At 40.2% G+C, this 21,325-nt stretch overlaps 1 protein-coding gene across 21 annotated transcripts in view; it reads left to right on the top strand.

Moving 5' to 3' along the window:
• Positions 1 to 21,325, top strand: part of LOC129828714 (dystonin-like) — a 200,145-nt gene that overhangs the window by 55,352 nt on the left and 123,468 nt on the right. For 18 of the 21 annotated variants that reach the window (XM_055889856.1, XM_055889864.1, XM_055889866.1 and 15 more), the window contains 4 exons: positions 5,113 to 5,174; positions 15,638 to 15,727; positions 17,316 to 17,414; positions 19,058 to 19,135. In XM_055889856.1, the coding sequence (XP_055745831.1) occupies positions 5,113 to 5,174; positions 15,638 to 15,727; positions 17,316 to 17,414; positions 19,058 to 19,135 (329 nt within the window). The remainder of the gene's footprint in view (positions 1 to 5,112; positions 5,175 to 15,637; positions 15,728 to 17,315; positions 17,415 to 19,057; positions 19,136 to 21,325) is intronic. The other 3 variants (XM_055889877.1, XM_055889859.1, XM_055889878.1) reach the window with 1 other exon arrangement.

Here is a 21,325-nt window from a genome sequence, read left to right as displayed (position 1 = left end):
CCTGCCAGAGTCCCTCAGCCAGGACTTTGTTTTGTTGACTTTCATTAAAAGAATGAACACTAACCACTCTGCGTTTTGTTCCACACCTTCTGTCAGCGAGGACAGCCTTAACAATAAAACATATTTTGATTTGTTTAACACTTTTTATGGTTACTACATGATTCCATAGGTGTTATTTCATAGTTGTGATGTCTTCACTATTATTCTACAATGTAGAAAATAGTAATAATAAATAATGTTGTGGCCAATATACCAATCTTCCTTGGGTCTTATTGCTGAAATGACCAATGACACGTGCAGTTATTGCAATGTTATTCTTCAAATTCCCCTCTGGCATTTTGTCACCTCACATGATGTTCCAATGCTTAACCGGTTTAAAACTACTCCTCTCCTTTGGCTTTAGGCTCCAAAGAGTAACCTTCCAAGTGGAACTTGGCAACAGAGAAAGTGTAACAGGTTAATGTAGACTTGTGATACTACAAACATCAACCCAGTCAAGTCAGAGGGGAAGAGCTGTAAGGTAATTCATTTAACACATTCCCATGGCCCCGGATGGACTGTAGCACTTCCAACCATCAACAGTTAAGCATGAAAAACCAAGAGAGGGCCTGGATTCGACACACCCTTGTTTTGTAGGGGGATCCAGACCATGTGTGCTAATGAGTATTTTGGTCTGCCGGTCCTGCAGTTTGTGCTTGTGTTGGAACTTGCAGTTGAACGGCTGGATCCACTTCAATGTCGTGGAGAAGGGCTCAAGTAAGGCTCATTAGTTTTACCACCAATGTATGAACCTTTGAATGAGTAGGTCTGTCCAAACCTTTGACTGGTTCTGTATGTAGTTGATTTTATTCAAACACATAGGCTGTGTCTGTCTATATATGTAAAAATAAATGTAAACATTTAGACAAATTGGTCGAAAGAACAGGACGACTCTCGGTTTACCAAGATTTGTTTGAGTCGGGGACAGCCTTAATTCTCCCATATGTTCTGTGTTCTGTCCGCTAAAATGTGGAGCAATTCCCAGTCCCAGACTCCCAGCCCAGTAGTGAATCCTCTGCAGCTTTACACACATAATATTTATAGATGAACCACATGGAAATGTCCTCTGAGACCCACTGACAGTGGCAGCACCATTGAGACACCTCTGTATTAAGGAAAGGCCTATATGAATAATCACCCATCAGTATTTGCCTCCGAACTGATGTTTGTTGACCTCATGCCATTGCCTGTGTTTTGTATGGTAATTTTGGCATCATATTTTATGCAGCCCTAAGTAAAGGGTGTGGTTGTTTTGATTTCAGTTGGTGTTGTGGTTTTTTCCCCAACAAGCGCAAGTGAGTGTGCTAAATGTGTTTGATGAAACAGTAACTTACATTGTTGTGGGCGGTGCACTGTAGGATGTGCTATATGTGTGGAAATGCAGACTAATAATTTCTATTCAGACTTCTCTGATTCAGAGGGGTTGGGTTAAATGCGGAAGACACATTTCAGTTGAAGGCATTCAGTTGTACAACTGACTAGGTGTCCCCCTTTCCCATCCCTTTCCCCTTCATTCAAATATTCTTGCCTTGGAAATCCAAGGACATCAGCCTCACAAATGTGTCACTTTTGACATAGAACATACTGTCTCCTCTTTTTATACCTGTCCCAGCAGGGGTTCACTCCTCTGGGATATGCCACTGATTGCAGAGAAATGTTGATTTGTCAAGGATCTGACAAAAATGATTGTGATTGTCTAGTTAATTGACCGACCTCAGAGTGAGATGGAAAATAGTTAATAACCCATGCTGTTCTCTTCAGCACAGAGATATTGTGTTGACAACAATACATTTTGACATGCTGTTTTTGGCAGTTTGATTGTTTTGATGAATGGAGTTTTTGTCCAGATTTTGTCATTCTGCTGACAGAAATAGTCTGGGCAGCTGTACTAGAGTGAAAATATGTTTCATTTGAACATGTTTGTAGTCTGTTGGTTGTTGGACATTATTTAATCTTATTGCACAATAAATGCTGTTGATTACATTACATTATTAGTTAACTGCTCTCTGCATAAAGACACACCATAAACTTGAATTTATTTTTCTTTATTCTTAATTGAACCTTTATTTAACTAGGCAAGTCAGTTAAGAACAAATTCTTATTTACAATGACGGCCTACTCCGGCCAAACCCGTGCTAATTGTGCGCAGCCCTTTGGGACTCCCAATCACGGCCAGGCGTGATGCAGCCTGGTTTCAAACCAGGGACTGCAGTGATGCCTCTTGCACTGAGAAGCAGTGCCTTAGACCGCTGCGCCACTCGGGAGCCCTAATTGCATAGTAGATCCATCAGATAAATACCCATAAGACATTTAAAGCTGCAATATATCACTTTTTGTGCGACCTGACCAAATTTATATAGAAATTTGAGTCATAGATTTGTCATTCTCATTGAAAGAAAGTCTAAGAAGTGGTAGATATGTTCTATGTGCCTTATTTCTATGCTTTCCATTCGTAAGTTTTGTATTGCGTATTTTACTTTAGATTTTGTACACCAGCTTCCAACAGTTGAAAATACAATATGTTTGGTTATGGAAAATATATTTCACAGTGGTTTAGATGGTACAGTGATTATCTACACACTGATTGCTTTTTTTGTCAGATAAACGGAAATTAGGCAAACTATTAGGAACCAGGAAATTATGGAGCAATTTTTGCATATTAAATCTTTAATTGTTATATCTATTCCTATCTTCTACTGCAATAGTATTCTTCAAAATGATGCCCCTTCCCATTTCAGGTTAAAGTGTCATCCGAAAAAAATGGTTTCTAAGCAGATAAATACCTTTGCTCCTTTTCTTAAGGAGCATTATTAGCAGGGGTGCAACTTTGTGGGGGGGACATAGAAGTGGGGGGGGGGGACACATAACTTTTTGTATATATTTTTTGTTAAATATCCAGTCGGATAAAAACTCCAAACAGTCTACCCGACCGCTCGGAGACATTAGACATCCGTATTGTCTTAAAGCTCACCGTTGCCTCGTTTTGTATCACATTCCAATGATAAAACTGGGGGGGACAAAAATGTAATTTCAGAATGTGGCCCGTCCCCAGTGAAAGTTCCTTATTAATTAGTTCCCCAAAAGAATTTGTGCTGTGGCCTTAAGTGAACATGAACCATATAAGAGTTGCGCTGGAAAACCTGACAGAACTCGTTCTGGATGCTTGACGAAAAGTGGAGTAACTGCAGGCTGCCCTCGAGGCAGACAGGAGGAGTCTGTTGCTGCTCCTTCAGTAACACTGGTAGCTCACACACATCCCTCTGCCAGGACCATGATACACTCTCTCCAGAGTCCCCGGGAGCTAACAATGGCTAAGGAGATATGGCACCTGCTGGGGAGTGAAGGGGAGCTCAGCGCTCACCTGGTGACGTTGATGTGCTGCATGGGTCAGTATCATGTGTCTTCCTGCTTTGCTTCCCACCAATCCTCTTCCGGGTTCAGAAGATTGGGAATTTCAATTGCTAACTGAGCGTTGAAGCTTGCCCTAGTTTCTCAGGGGGATCTTAAAACCTCCCAAAGCTAAATCCTGTTGTGTTATAATGCTGTTGTAAATGGACTAGTTTCTCTTTTGCATGTTGGTTCCAAAGTCCAAGAAGATGCAGATTGTGTGTGGTTGTTGTTGTTGTTTTTAAAGCTGAGAGAGGCTTTGTTAAAGGTGAAGTTTATAATGTCATGTTTTTAATGTCATGTTTTTAATATGATTTACTGGGCTCGTGATTGGTATCAAATTATGCCTATGAGGGCTTGTAGCAGATGGACCTTTAGGCATAGAGATAAAAAAGGACAGACAGACATCTGGCCTGAATCCTGAATCCCACACTGCAGCCTTCTCTCTCAGTCTTTCTGTGTGAGACAGGTAATAGTAAGTATGGAGGGTCTCTCCTCAAGCTGTGTGTCTCAGGACCAGTAGCCTACAGTCCATGTGCAGTGTTGCAGTACAGTAATGGATTTTGTTAGGCTAATGATACAGAAATATAAGATGGGGATTTTGTTAGGCTAATGATACAGAAATATAAGATGGGGATTTTGTCTATGGTGTTAGATTCTCAGAGCAAATGTTTTTGTCTATGTAGCATAGCTGGTGATAGTTTTTGCCTTGACAGCCTACAATTGAGCCTTTATCTTTCCATGTTCTATCCCAGAGAGACTGATGTCTGTTAGAGGCTGCATGTGGAAGCGGCCAGCCTGGATGTCATGGATACAAGAAACACAAAATAATGTGGTTGACAGTGTACAATACTGAATCATAAGTAATGCAAGCTAGGCCTCATGCATAGAAGTTACTTCTTTTCAATTACGCTTCCAAAAAGATCAATCTCTCTGGAGACTACTGGGAATAAACCCACTTGTAAGTAAGAGCATTAGGATTGTCGTCTTTTATCGAATCATGTTTTTTTCTTCATGTTCTATGTTTTGTGTGGACCCCAGGAAGAGTAGCTGCTGCTTCTTCAACAGCTAATGGGGCTCCGAATAAAATGTATCCAGTGGCTGGATATTAATAAGAGCATATACATTGACAAGAGGAATGAAGGCCTCATTCATGAAGGGCTCATTCAAGAACTGTAGAGTTATATAGTAAATCACACATACCATGTCACAATTATGCTTGTCATGCAAATTACCATTCCCTGTGTGTGTGTGTGTGTGTGTGTGTGTGTGTGTGTGTGTGTGTGTGTGTGTGTGTGTGTGTGTGTGTGTGTGTGTGTGTGTGTGTGTGTGTGTGTGTGTGTGTGTGTGTGTGTGTGTGTGTGTGTGTGTGTGTGTGTGTGTGTGTGATATGGAGTGTGTGTGTGTGATATGGAGTGTGTGTGTGTGTGTGTGTGATATGGAGTGTGTGTGCTGTGTGTGCCTTAAAGTTACGCCATGCTTACCACAGGAAGTTGGTGGCACCTTAATTGGGGAGGACAGGCTTGTGCTAATGACTGGAATGGTATCGTATACATCAAACACATGGTTAGCTCCGTTCCAGACATTATTATGAGCCTTTCTCCCCTCAGCAGCCTCATGGGATGTACTGTATGTACGTATGTAATGTACCTTCCTAAATGTCTTTTTTGTGTGTCTTTTCCTCAGATGAAAGAGACAGAGTGCAGAAAAAGACTTTTACAAAATGGATAAACCAACATCTCCTGAAGGTAAGAATTTAATGTCCACAGAGCCTCTTTTAGAAATACACTCTTAGAAAAATAGGTGCTATTTAGAACCTAAAAGGGTTCTTCAGCTGTTCCCATAGGAGAACCCTTTTTGGTTCCAGGAAAAACACTTTTTGGTTCCAGGTAGTAGAAACATTTTGGGTTCCATGTAGAATCCTCTGTGGAAAGGGTTCTACATGGTTCCAAGTAGAACCATTTTGGGTAGGGTTCTACATGGATCCCAATAGGGTTGTACTACCTGGAACCAAAAAGTGTTTTACCGGAAGCAAAAAGGATTCTCCTATATGCAGGTATTCCCAAACTGGGTGGGGGTACGCGCAATGCCGTGGGGGGTACACCAAATAAAAATGTAATTCACAATTACACATTTTCAAACGGGGCTATACATTTGGGTGAGGTTATTTTCTCGCCTGAGTAGCCTCGTTTCACTGCCAAAAATAAAATTAAAACATCTAGTGTTCAGCAAAATAACAACACAATGTCAAATACAGGTAGCCTAGTCAAATAATTAACATCCAACCACATTAACCATTACTCTCTCGCTGGAAACCTTCACTCTTGCACAGACATTTAGAAACAAAACATGATCATTTGAAAAATAAGCCACAGGAGTTTTTTGAGCGAGAATAAAGACGACTTCAGAGTAGTAAGACATGTATTAAAGCAACAGATACCATTAATAAGAAGGATCTATAAGTGTCTTATATGGTGAGCTACCGAGTGGCTAGGACAGGCAAGCCCCATGCTATTGTGGATTAATTAGTTCTTCCTGCTGCCGCCGATATGGCTGGGACAATGCTAGGGGAAAAGGCCAAAAAAACAATACAGACAATGACTTCATCAAACAACACTGTTTCATGATGCATCAGTGACATGGCAGGAGATGTTTTTAAGCAATTACTGCTTCGCATTCAAGCCAATGAATTATATGCGTTACAGCTGGATGAGTCAACAGACATGGCGGGCCTGGCACAGCTCCTGGTATATGTCCGTTACGTTTATGGGGGGGTCAATTAAGGAAGACATCTTCTTCTGCAAACCATTGGAAACCAGGACAACATGAGAGGATATTTTTAAAATACTGGACAGCTTTGTGACATCAAATAGACTTTGGTGGTGAAGATGTGTTGGTATCTGTACTGATGGCGCAAAAGCCATGACAGAGAGACATAGTGGAGTGGTAACGCACGTGCAAGCAGTTGCTCCCAACGCCATTTTGGGTACACTGCAGCATCCACCGAGAGGCTCTTACTGCCAAGGGAATGCCTGACAGCTTGAAAGAAGTTTTGGACACTACAGTGAAAATGGTTAACTTGTTAATACAAGGCCCCTGAACTCTCGTGTATTTTCTGCATTATGCAATGATGTGGGCAGCGACCATGTACCGCTTTTACAACCTACTGGGGCCTTGTGTGCTGGGTATCAAGGGGCAAAGTATTGACACATTTTTTTTTAAATTGAGAGACAAGCTTAACTCTCATAACTACCCCCCTCCTTCTTTCAATTTCTGCCTGAAGACATACCCAAATCTAACTTCCTCTAGCTCAGGCCCAGGAGGATATGCATATTCTTGGTACCATTTGAAAGAAAACACTCTGATGTTTGTGGAAATGTGAATTGAATGTAGGAGGATATAACACAATAGATCTGGATTAGATAATACAATGAAAAAACCATACGTTTTTCTTTTTAATTGTTGTATCATCATCTTTAAAATGAACAAGATAAAACAAACATTCAGATATGAATATGGTGACAATTTCAGTGAAAAACACAAGAGGGCAACAGTACTTGTGCAAAGTTTCAGAATGATATCTTCCAAAATGAGTGTGCTACATGGCATTTATCATGAAGTCACCCAGGTGTCCCACACAAGTAGCCCAAATGTACCCAAGTGGCCAAATTGGTGAAGGTATACATTTTGAAACAAATAACTATATACAAAATACCAAAATGGTATTCTAACACACCCCACCAAAAAATGGAGGGGAAAAAATGAAAAAAATATTGAAAAAAAAATATGAAGAAAAAAAATATATACATTTACTAAATAACATGGGTAACTATTTACACACTTTAACTATTTGGAAGACCCTCAGTCCTCTATCAAATCAAATCAAATCAAATTATATAGCCCTCAAGAGTAAATATGAACAGTTTACCTCTAGATGGCCCAGGAGGTGTGGAGCCAGAGACAGCAGGGGTCCAGCTGGATGAACCAGCTTCAGAGGGGGATGGACACGTTGGCGGCAGATACACGCATCTCGACCATGCTCCCTCTAATCCATAATATGTAGACTGAGGAAGCATGCCGCTGGAGGAAGTATAGCCAATGTGTACTTTACACATTTCATTGCATTTTTATATATTGCAAATAAATGTAAAAACAATCACAAATAATATTTTATATTATTAATTTCAAACAACGGCATTAGCATGAGAAGAACTTACCAGTCCAAAACAATGTCCTCTCCGTTCAAAAAAGATGCTTCCATTTGAGTCATGGTCGCTAACTGAGTCGTTTTCCAAAAGCATATGTTTCACTTTCACAATCAATTTCCTCTATAATTTTGTCTACATTCGTATATCTAGTCTTATATCTAGCTTTCCCTGACTTATTCGCCACGATTTTCGATATATAAACATCTGAAGATGCTTGTTACCGAAACAGTGCTGTGCGTAATGAGTTTGACTCCTTCCAGTATGAATCTTCAATGGCGAATGACGGTCTTTACGCCGGAGTTTACTACGTGGGTTGGTCTTCCAAAACACAAACATTACATATTGCCGTTTACCTCTGCTCATTGGCTATCTACCCAGCTAGATTTCAAGACGATCAGTGGTCATTAGGTGAAGATACAGTCAATCAACGAAACAGCGGTCATATAATTGGTGCACAATGAGGTCGTTTCTTGTTGTCTTCCAATCGGTTTCTTTGGGTCAATACGTCCCGCGAAATGATCCATCAAGTTTGGTTGTGTTACAAACAAACAGTTGATTGCAAGGAAACCAAACATGACTGGATAAAGTCAGGTTTAATCTGTGTATTTACGTCGAATGTTTCGTCAAATTGAATGACACGAATTTCAACGAGATAAGCGTTCACAAAATGTTTCGTGTTAGGCTATAAAAATGGATTTAACCGAACAAAAGACCATTCATTGTGTAACAATGAGCCTTGGGATTGCAAACAGAGCAAGATCTTCAAAGGTAAACAATTTATTTCATTGCAATCTGTGATTTTGTTACGCCTGTGCTGGTTGAAAAAGTATTTTTGTATGGGGCTCTGTGCTCAGATAATCGCATCCTATTCTTTCGCAGTAAATCCTTTTTTAAATCTGACAACGCAGTTGGATTAGCAAGATTCTAGGCTTTGGAAGCATGTGAGACACTTGTATTTTCAGGAATGTTTAATATGACTATTTGTGGCGATCACCGTATGTTGTCGAATTCAAACCCGTATCCGGGATCCGTAGATCAGAGAAGTTAAAGTTTTCTTTACTGACCATAATTTTCACTTGTCTGACCGCTTGCATGATGACGAGTTTTATCACAAGACTGGCCTATCTGGGTGATGTTTTCTCTCGCCTGAAGGATCTGAATCTAGGATTACAGGGACTCTCCGCAACTATATTCAACGTGTGGGACAAAATTGAGAAGTTGGAGCTGTTTTCTGTCTGCATTAACAAGGACAACACACAGGTCTTTCCATCATTGTATGATTTTTGTGTGCAAATTAACTCAAGTTTACGGACAATGTCAAATGTAATATAGCGAAGCACCTGAGTGAGTTGGGTGCACAATTACGCAGGTACTTTCCAGAAATGGATGACACAAACAAATGAATTCGTTATCCCTTTCATGACCTGCCTCCAGTCCACTTACTGATATCTGAACAAGAGAGCCTCATCGAAATTTCAACAAGCGGTTCTGTGAAAATATTATTTAATCAGAATCCACTGCCAGATTTCTGGATAGGGCTGTGATCAGAGTTTCTTGCCTTGGCAAATCGCACTGTTAAGACACTGATGCCCTTTGCAACCACGTACCTATGTGAGAGTGGATTCTCGGCCCCCCTGAAAACTAAATACAGGCACAGACTGTGCGGAAAGTTATTTAAGACTGAGACTCTCCAATACTGTCACGATGTTCGTAATAATGATGGTCGAACCAAGGCGCAGCGTATGTTGAGTTCCACATAATTTTAATGAATAAAGTGAAACTTAAGCTAAGACAAAACAAATAAAGAATAAACGAACCGTGACGACAATCCAGTGCTAACAAGCAACTAAACATAAACAATATCCCATAACCCACAGGTGGAAAAATGCCACTTAAGTATGATCCCCAATTAGAGACAACGATAACCAGCTGCCTCTAATTGGGAATCATACAAATCACCAACATAGAAAATCAAACATGGAACCCACATAGATAATATAAACTAGAACAACCCCCCAGTCACGCCCTGACCTACTCTACCATAGAAAATTAAAGCTTTCTATGGTCAGGACGTGACAAATACAACCCAACACTGCAGAGTTATGTGCATTCTTTCAAGCACACCCTTCTCATTAACCTGAGGTGAGTTATTCACAATTTTTGATGAACAAATAAGGTTTTATATGTAAGATGGCTAAATAAATAAAGAGCTAAATTATTATTTGTGCCCTGGTTCTATAAGACCTCTTTGTCACTTCCCACGAGCCGGGTTCTGACAAAAACTCACACTCATTATTATGTTTAATAAATGTATTGTATATGACCTACGATTAACCTAGGTCGCTTCCTAACGCTTGCAATGATGGTAAAAAACAACATTTGAGAGTGCACTGACCCTGGTGCTAGAGGGGGTACGCAGCTGGAGGTGGAATGTTTGAAGTGGTACTGGACTATAAAAAGTTTGGGAACCACTGTCCTATGGGGACAGCCGAAGAACCCTTTTGGAACCATTTTTTCTAAGAGTGTACCATTCATTTGACTAATCTTTCCTTTTATTTGATTAGGGAGTCTTTATTTGGCCTGCCATATCAATGATCTAATAAGAGATTTAATGTAATATGAGAGAGAAAGTTAGGCCTTTGTTTTAATATTGTGGCCTGCACCAGTCTTAAAGGACAAATCCACTCAAAAACTATACAGTATGTTGGTATTTTGTTTCATTAGTCCACTGTTAATATTGTTCGAAAATGTTTTGCATTTCAGCAGTCAAGTTTTCAAGACATTGGATTTTCATGAAGAAAAGTGTTACTTGCCACATCATCATGATGACGCGTTTTACATCCTCATGATGACGCATTTTACATCCTCATGATGACGCGTTTTACATCCTCATGATGACGCGTTTTACATCATCATGATGACGCGTTTTACATCATCATGATGACGCGTTTTACATCATCATGATGACGCGTTTTACATCCTCATGATGACGCGTTTTACATCATCATGATGACGCGTTTTACATCATCATGATGACGCGTTTTACATCCTCATGATGACGCGTTTTACATCCTCATGATGACGCGTTTTACATCATCATGATGACGTGTTTTACATCATCATGATGACGCGTTTTACATCATCATGATGACGCGTTTTACATCATCATGATGCTGTGGCAAGTAACACTTTGCTTCTTGAAAGTACAATACCAACATATAGTTTTTAAATGGATTCTTCCTTTAATCCAATTCATCACATGTACAGTGTTAGCTAGGTTCAGTCTAGGCATGTAGATGAATCTGTTTTGCTTTTCCCATGGCAGTAGGACTCTTGTTGTGTATGAATCCGGTCCCGTAGGTAGATGATTTCTCACATGCCTCACTGCCTAATTACTGTATTGTACATCCACTTCTCTGTCATCACCTTTCAGCCATTCTGTGTTGAAATGGTTACTGTTTCTACAACATACAGATACAGGAGTGATGGTATGATGGTAATGATAATAGAACGACAGGCTGTTTCATGTTTTAGCCCTGTCAGTTTCCATGAAGATGAAATATACTGTGTAATTACCTGATGCAGGGAATAATCCATTAAAGGCCGCTGTTTATCCTCAGCCACTTATTGCCACTACTGATGACAGATCTAGAGCGGAGGTGCCAATGAGAGATGGTTGTTGCTAGCTTGCCAGAGTCTGTCCTGCCTACATGTCTTCCCCCCATCTCATGGTGCAGTGTACATGTACCGAGTCGTTTTTGTTTACTCAGCAGGAATCTAAATTACTCTGGTTCATTTACTGTGGAATTAGGGAACACCTAGTCATAGAGGCAGAGCAACAAGTGTCTGCATGCACTGTCTGTCTTCACAAATGATACATTTCCCACTTTCCCATATGAGCAAGCATTAAATATTTCAAGGCAATTTGTTATTATGCATGAAAATCCATGCCTGTTTATTGTGTAATGTGTTTAGGGAGCAAGTTATAATCCTGTTTTCGTCACATATTCAATTGATTTAGCCTGCTTGATTTGGTCGAAGGCAAAAGTGTTTTAAACCCCCTAAGCTAACAAAGTGCACCGTATAATTGGTGCCTTTCCATGTGTTGCCATGTGCATAATAGCAAAGTTAAGCAGCATATTGGGATTGAGAACAATGCAGTGGAGGCAGCAGCAGCAGAGACGAGGAAACAGCCCTTGCCTTAGCCTAATAGTCTTAAGATAATTGAGGAGAGAGGAAAGCCCAACTTAATTAGGTCCTATAATCAATAACCTAACAGTTAATGTGCCTGGCTTTATAAATCATCCATATATATCTACAGAAATAAGACAGATCCTGCTTCTGTTGTCTGTTTGAGTGTTTGTTTAATTAATAGCCTGCTGATTCCATGAGCAACAAGCCTCATGCAACGGCAAAATGTCAGGTAAAGCAAATTCACAGATTCGGCTGTTTTTAACCGTCGCTGTGCTGTAATAAAGGCTTTATATGTTATTATTTTTTCCATTAGAACAGACTCTCTGGTACACTTATTTATTTAGTTTTGATGACACTATTCCAAATGGTCAGAAAAAACTATAATATTGTAATCTAACAGCAACTGTTTGGCACACCATAATACTCACGCAATGGTTGCTCCGATAAACCACCTTTTTCTTAATCTCCAGTAGTTTCTACAACTAAGTCAAATGTCTTCCACAGATCTGACTTCCCCTTTCCCTCCTGAGCAACCAGTAAACATTTGTACATTTCAAGTTTCTTTTTAAGGGCCTCCACATCCATTTTGCTGTCACGTGTTGCCATGTTCAGAGTTTGTTAATACCAATTTATTGATGTGATAAGCTATAGGTCAGGCTCTATTGGTCACATGCATGCGATGCTTACATGTTTCACGTAAAGAGAGCAAGGGTTCAGGGAATAGGGAATGTTTTGGTAACAGAACTTTTCAGTCAGAAACTAAGTAAGAAACTAAACGACTGTAATGATGTTACAGCTTCAGAACGGACGACGCAATAAATACTTGCTGTGCTGTGGTGCCTTTTCCCTGCATTAGGGCGGAGAGCGAGACAACGTACGTCAGTCACACTGGCACTCGCTATCATTTATTTTAACACAGTGTGACCATTGGGCTCCTTTTTGAGTCATTTGTGTGCCTTAATTATTTAATCAAACAGTGTGCTTAAAGCATCAGACAAGCTCAGTACATATGTAGTTGATTTTATTCAAACACATAGCGTGTGTCTGTCTATACGTGGAAAATAAGGTAAAACAATTAGAACAATCGATTGGTCGAAAGAACAGGACTACTCTCGGTCAGACAATATTTTTTGGGGTCGGGGACAGCCCTACACTGAACAAACAAATAAACACAACATGCAACAATTTAAAAGATTTTACTGAGTTACAGTTCATGTAAGGACATCAGTCAATTTAAATAAATGCATTAGGCTCTAATCTATGCATTTCACATGACTGGGAATCAGTGGTGGTCGAGAATTTTGAGTAATCAAGGTGACAGACAGTGGCACATTCAATACTGCCTTGCACACTCTTGCCTGGATCTAGCTAATATGCGGTGTAATCATTAGTCCAACAGTTACAAATGTGAATTTCTATTGGACAGATTCAGGTATGTTTATCCCCGTTTCGTTCCTTTTGTTTCTGTTTAAGAAACGTTTTTCTACAGGATTGGCGGAATGAATACACCCCTGATAACACGCAAACACAGTTCACTTTCACAGCACCTCCTAGGTTTTGTATTGAAGTCAATGTACCCAGAGGAGGACAGAAACTAACTGTCCTCCGACTACACCATGGTGCTACCCGACAGAGTGCTGTTGAGGCTAATGTAGACCTTCATTGTAAAACAGTGCGTTTTAATCAATTATTTGGTGACGTGATTATATTTAGTATAGTTTTATCTAAAAAGGATAACTTTTTAATGTTTCACTATTTTTATTTTTATTAAATTCCCCTTAGAAGCTTCCACTGCTGGGAATACAGATACGCATATTTTGGTCACAGTTAGCTTAAAAAAAGGTAGGGGTGTTGATCTCAAAACAAGTCAGAATCTGGTGTGACCACCATTTGCTTCATGCAGCGCGACACATCTTCTTCGCATAGAGTTGATCAGGCTGTTGATTGTGACCCGTGGCGCAGTGGTCTAAGGCACTACATCTTAGTGCTAGAGGCGTCACTACAGATCCTGGTTAGATTCCAGGCTGTATCACAACCGGCTGTGATTGGCGGCGCACAATTGGCCCAGCGTCGTCCGGGTTAGGGTTTGGCCGGGGTAGGCTGTCATTGTAAATAAGAATTTGTTCTTAACTGACTTGCCTAGTTAAATAAAAGTACAAATAAATAAATAATAATAATTCCAAAAAATGGAGAACATTTTTTTTGTTCCACTCCTCTTCAGTGGCTGTGTGAAGTTGCTGGATATTGGCAGGAATTGGAACATGCTGTCGTTTAAAATAATAACATTATGTTCCAAAGTTAAATACAATGATATACAAACAATACAACTGTGCCTCAGTGGAGCTTTTTGGCTTCTTGTCTTTGTCCGGTCTCCTTTTCGTGTAACTATATAACCAACTCAGCACGGTGCTACCATTGCCATTACAAGCCTTTTGTGAAGAAAGACAGACAAGCCCATGTTAGTCAGGTTTTCTGAAACAGGTTATGGATATCTCAAAAGGTCAGCACGTGTTAAAATAAGCACATGGAGAGGTGTGGCTTTTCTTTGATTTTGACAGAGTGGAAGTATATCAGAGGCTCAGATTGAATGGGAAGAGGGAGGGGCAGCTGCTCTGTATGCAGGAAGGATAGTAGTATAATGGTTTTACCCTAACTTTAATCCAGAGCACATTCAAATGTTGAACGTCTGTACTTTGTCTGTCAAAGATTACTTTGCCATTGTGTTAGCAGTTGATGTTACTCTTCAATAACACAGACTCCTAAGCAAATCAGGGTGAGAAAAATATGTTTATTCAAAGAGGACAAATCATTGATGTGATGCTGAGAAATAGATGTTAATTCTTCCTGTCCTCAGTGATTCTCTCCCCAGAACAAAGTGACAGGATGTAATTTATAACCCCCAATCCTAGCCTGTGGTTGACCAATTAGAATTCCTTGCAGTAAAATTGGGCCAAATAACAAGTATCCTGTTTCAGGCTCAATGTATAGACAATTTGGACCAATGAAAACTTGACACATGTAGCTATGAGTCCAGGACTGAAATTCCTACACAGATTCTAAACAGGTGTTGAACTGAAAAACTATTTCCATTGATTGTTAATTTCCTATTGACCTTTAGTCCTCTACGTTGTGTATTATCTTAAAATATTGTTACAATTGTATGGGTGACAACTCACTCAGCCTGTATTTGTTAAGCATGTAAAATATACTAATTATATGGTGATAAATCCCAGTCTTTAAAAGTAGAATCAGGAAATAAAGTTGTTTAAGGTAGCCAAATTGTAGTTTCAGTCAGGCAATATACTGTAAATGCTTTCAGATTCAAATCAGACCTGGGTCAAATACATTACGTCAAATACTTTTCACACTCACATACCCTGCTGCTACTCTGTTTATTATCTATCCTGATTGCCTAGTCACTTTTACCCCAACCCACATGTACATATTGTATTACCTCAATGACCTCAACACCTCGTAACCCTGCACATTGACTCGGTACTGGTACTCCTTGTATATAGCCTCGTTATTGATATTTAATTGTGTTACAATTTTGTGCAAATATTTCTTATTTTTTAACTCTGCATTGTTGGGAAAGGGCTCGTAAGTAAGCATTTCACTGTAAAGTCCACACCTGTTGTATTTGGCACTTGTGACAAATAATATGTCATTTAATTTGATGGCGCTTGAAACGCTAGGATAGTGGGTTCGATTCCCGGGACCACCCGACTGTGAGTCCCCTTGGTTAAAAGCGTCTGCCAAATGGCATATATCATATTATTATATGAACTTTCCTTCCCTCTGGCCTTTAGGTCCGGAAGCATGTTAATGACCTGTATGAAGACCTACGAGATGGACATAACCTGATCTCACTGCTGGAGGTCCTGACTGGCCAGTCATTGGTGAGTACTGTGTTGTCATGGTAATGTAGCCTGTGTACATGATGAGCCAGAGGGCATGTGAAATGGAACCCTATTCCAAAGGGAACTACTTTTGACCAGAGCCCATGCAAAAATGCAAGATGGCGCCGACAGACATAAAAATAATAATAATAATCTAAACAAACATTTCGCTACACCTGCAAAAACATCTGCTAAATATGTGTATGTGACCAACAAAATGTGATTTGATTTGATTTATAGGGAATAGGGTGCCATTTTTCATTGTGCTAGACAGTTTTATTTTGGGAAATGTATCTGCGTTCTTGAAAGAAAAGTTAGAACAGAGATGTACATTATAGGCTATGGTTTGCCTTGCTACTAAATCCCAAGATAACACAATTCATTCCATTGTGTGATTCTGATTAACGTAAAGGGTGTTTTCATATATGAATCTGTACCCTGGAGCAGTATCACAGTGAATTTATGAGAATTCCAAAAAAGTACAATTTTCTTCACGCAAAACATTTTTATGAATGTTTTCCCTTTACCAGACAGATTATATACCTTTATTGTTTAGAAATCGGGTCCTGGATCCTGAACCTCTTGGGCAAGGACAGGAATTGATTTGGTTTTTACATACACCTAAAGTCCACATATACAGTATATCCTACAGTTAGTGTCGAACAGATATGTGAAAATGCCCCAAGACCATATATGCTTCAAGGCTAGGGAGAAACCAACTGCAATCCCACTGGTCAAAAACTAGTTGAATCAATGTTGTTTCCACGTCATTTCAACCCAAACATTCAATGTGCTGATGTTGATTCAACGTGGAAAACTGATTGGATTTGCAAAAGTCATCAACGTCAGGGAATCTAGGTTTTTTTCCACCTAACTTTTAGACTAAATCCAATGACAGGGTGACATTGAATTCACGTTAGTCGATAACTCAACCAAATGGAAATCAAAACTAGACATTGAACTGACGTCTGTGCCCAGTGGGATGCTTGTTTACAACGTTTGTTATGTCATTGTGTTCCAAACAAAACACTGCCTGATAGAAATTATGGATGGGAGAGGTAGACAAGGAATCGTGATCACTTCAGTTTGGATCACTCAAAATGTCATCACAATAGAGCTTGCCTTTCCAACCCTGTTCCTGGAGAACTACACTTTCAGTTGTAACTAACCTGATTCAGCTTATCAACCGGCTAATTGTTAGAATCAGGAGCGCTAGATTAGGGTTGGAACTCTCCAGGAACAGGGATGTAGAAGCCTGCATTAGAGAATCTGAAAATTAATCACAATCATTTCTGATGTCACCGTTGTTTGGTGATGTGCAGCAGCATCTCTGTAACTCATGTGAGGAGAAATGAGGTTCCCTCTAAAATAGGTGAAGCTGATTTTTCTCCTCGAAGTAGTAGTACTCTCTTTTGTTTACATCCTGTTTCCTCTCTACCCTCTTCCTCCTCTCCTCTGTTTCTTCTGTATTGGATTGTTTCCTATTCACTTTATGTCCTCCTTTTTATTTGTCCAACATGTGTCCATGTCTATTTGTCTCTCCCTTGTGTGTTTGTTTCTTGCGCTCACGTTAACTCGGTCTGGTAAGCCAAGGGAGCGTGATTTCCTCAAGACGTTGCGGTTGGTGAGTTCGGCAGAAGCATGTGCGGTTGAGCAGCATGGACATGAGCAGGATGATGATAAGGGGGTAGGTGTGGTTCACCATCCTCCCCCTTGTAACACAACTAATGCAGCGCGTGCCGTGGACATTAATGAGAGTGGAACAACAATCCCACCAAGGGCTTTTTACTTTAGTGGACCGTAGTAGGCTAGGTCAAGTTTTCTTTCTCGTAGAGTCTATGATAGAAGTTTGTGCGCAACACTGTGCTCGATGCTGCTGTGTAGACTAGGGAGTAGGCCCACTGTATTGCTTTAGAAATGCTAGCTGACAAGCTGAGATGGATTACATGATGGCAATGCACTCGCCTTATGAGCTAAAGACCCAGGCTCATGTTCAATTTTTCTCAACAACAACAAGCTGTGGTATTATACATGCCATAGGAAAGTAAAGAACAAACACCATGCACTTCAGTCTTGGATAGGATTGAAAGTGCTGCTACAACTCAGTCACATTTGAAACACATAACATTATTATGTGTTTCATAAGAGCTGGGTCTTTAAGTCCAACCTCAATAGCTTTGTGCATCATTGAGTCATACAGTCAAACTGAACGTCAACCTTTATGAACCATTGGACATTTTTCATCAGATACTGGCTTTCTATTGTATTTAGTGTATACCAAAACCAAGCCACTTGACTGAACGTGCTGAGTTAAATGAGAGTGAGCCGTTGAGGAAAAGGCTTTTGTGGTGAAAGGGATTCCTCCGCCTCTTTTCTTGGCCAGCCAGGAGAGTAATGACTGAAACCAGAGGGCTGTGCTGCAGCTCAATCCCGGGTTGTCAGGGAACTGCCTGGCTTGTGACACAGTTTCCATCTCATTACCTTGAGCTGTAACCTCCCATTGTCCACGGGTGTCTTTCGCAGGAGTTTGGCTCTGCTCACAAAATGACACATTTTCAGGTGTTTTACCTCACAGCTAAATTCATCCTAGATGCTTTTTGGATTTGGGAAAGGTCCTCATTGGAATGAGTTTATCACTCAGACACACTGATTTATAGCTTCATGTTTAGCCTTTTGTCATTAGTTATTACTGTAGTTGTGAATGGTGAAATATGTCAGATGATGTGTTCTGTCAGCTCAGTTTGGGAGGACATAATAGATCAATGTATTTTCTATCTAGTAAATACAGTGTGTAGAAATAGCAGTGATTTGTAGCAGGCCAATTCCACAGTAACAGTGACACTAAGACTCAGATTTGTCACTTTAAAATGTGTGTCAAACAAAAACAATGAAGAACTTGAAGAAAAGTGCAAATGCAAAATTTGGTAAGATAATGACTACACTGTTCTTGAATAAAATGTGTTTTTGTAAAATATTCAGTGGAATTTTTTAAAAGTAATCCTCGTGCATAGAGTTGTATGGTTTGTTTAACTTTGCAATCATTGGTTTTAGTTTGACATACATTTTAAAGTGAAAAATCTGAGTTTCAGTGTAACTATGTTACTGTGGAATTGGCCAATGACCGCCCTGGATCCGGATTTGTTGGTTCCCTCCCTTTTGGTTTTTCTCTCTTTCCCTCAGCAGATGAGTGGGTAAGACCCTGGCAGCAGCATGTCCTGTGTCCTCATACTACTAATGGTGTGGTGAGTCCCTGGTCCTTGGAAAGGGAGAGACCACATGGCAACGTCACTAACGTGTCCCCCTCTTCCCGTTCCTCCTCTCTGCCCACAGCCTCGGGAGAAAGGGAGGATGCGATTCCACAGACTCCAGAATGTACAGATAGCACTGGACTTCTTAAAGAGGCGGCAGGTAAGGACCAATCACATGTGCCGGAATGCTAGAACTTAAAATATGTAAGCTAATTTTCTGTTAACCAATTCATCATGTAAAGCTATTAAAAAAAACATACTGTATGTCCAGGGAGATAAAGATTGACTTCGAAATTGGACGTCTATCGATGTCCTGAGGATGTCGGGAAATGCTTTATCAACCGGCCACTAGGGGCAACAGTGAGCACTATTACAGTCAAGGAGACTAGTGCCTTGTGGATGGGGATGGGCGTAATCCCATGATGATGTTCAAACCCAGTGGGGGAGGGGACACTGTTTTATCCCTATCCCAAACCTTAACCCTTACCTTAACCATTCAGAATGAGGGACTTTATGGTTAAACCCTATCCCAAACCTTAACCCTTACCTTAACCATTCAGAATGAGTTCCTAAACTTAATGTTTTAACCCTATCCCAAACCTTAACCCTTACCTTAACCATTCAGAATGAGGGACTTTATGGTTAAACCCTATCCCAAACCTTAACCCTTACCTTATCCATTCAGAATTAGTGACTAAACTAAATGTTTAACCCTATACCAAACCTTAACCCTTACCTTATCTATTCAGAATGAGTGACTTAACTTAATGTTTTAACCCTATTCCAAACCTTAACCCTTACCTTAACCATTCAGAATGAGTGACTAAACTTAAGAAATGGAACGATACAGAGCATTAGGAGCAACCCAGGGTGTCAAAAACACTTTGAAATTTTTCTTTTGGATCAACCTCAAAATTTGACACTCGAAGAAACGTGGATAAACATCTAATTCTGCAGTGAGACTGTGAGAACTTGTTGGAACTGTATGTCCACATCAAAACGGTAACACTGCTCATACATGGCAGGGATAGCCAATTTCATTACCTCATGATGGATTCAATATCTCCCTCATCATGACTCACAAGCATGCGGAAACAATCTCCCAACGGTGATTAGGTCTCTGTTTTCCCCTCCCCCACACCCACCACAGTCAGGAAGTGATAGGGATGGAGAACAGTGTGCAGTGGTCAGCTACGGCCTGCCAGACATCACGTCAGTGAGAGCAACACAAGACCTGAGACAAAGGATTCATAGATCGTTCAGTTATGCCATTGTTTTAATGACAGTCACACCTCATACATTCATAAAAAAATGTACAATGACAATGTCACATGCCTTTTGTTCTGTCCTGCTGTGGATGTACAGCTAGAATGTATCATAATAAGGGTAGAGGGGCCATCAAAATTGCAATGAACTGTGGGAAGGGATAAGATAAGATTTTACAAATGGATATGCCCATGTACATTTCCTTTGTTTCCAGTTTGACTATTGCTGAACAACTGAATAAGAATAATTCAGTGCATAATCAAATAAAGTTGTATTTATTTCTGCTTATGACAGGGATTGTCATGCATATCAATGAAAGGCAGTGTTTTAAACATCATGGCTTGTTCAATCAAATTAGGTGGAGAGCCAGCACAGTAGCAGTCTCAGACAATCATCTACAATACAAACACTTTGCGTAGGGAATGATGAATGTAGACTGTGTTTCAATGTAGGGAACAATATTAAACTGCATTCGTTTATTAGAATGACAACATGACATCACATTCATTGTGTACTAGTACATAAACCACCACACTATAGAGCCCCATTGTGGTGCCTTAGGTGTGGTCTCAAGGCCACAGAATAATAACTAGGATTTATTGGCACCGCTTCAGTTGCTATTTGTATTTATTAAGGATCCATGCCAAGGCAGCAGCTATTCTTCCTGGGGCCCAGCAACATTAAGGCAGTTACATACAATTTATATTATTACATGACATTACATTTCATAACACTTTACCAATACATTTAGTGTGTTCCCTCAGGCCACTATCCCATATTCACAATACAACATCCATGTGTAAGTGTGTGTAGAGTGCGTCTCTTATCATGTGTATGTGTGTCTGTACCTGTGTGTGTGTCTCTTCACAGTCCCCGCTGTTCCATAAAGTTAATTTTATCTGATTCTACTGCTTGCATCAGTTACCTGATGTGGAATAGAGTTCCATGTAGTCATGGCTCTATGTAGTACTGTGCACCTCCCATCGTCTGTTCTGGACTAGGGGATTGTGAAGAGACCTCTAGTGGCATGTCTTGTGAGGTATGTGTAACAGTATAACTTTAAACCGTCCCCTCGCCCCGACAC

The sequence above is a fragment of the Salvelinus fontinalis genome, chromosome 30, assembly GCF_029448725.1.
Source record: "Salvelinus fontinalis isolate EN_2023a chromosome 30, ASM2944872v1, whole genome shotgun sequence".
Taxonomy (NCBI): Eukaryota; Metazoa; Chordata; class Actinopteri; order Salmoniformes; family Salmonidae; genus Salvelinus; species Salvelinus fontinalis.
The sequence above is the reverse complement of the archived record's forward strand: the minus strand, read 5'-3'. Positions and strand labels throughout refer to the sequence as shown.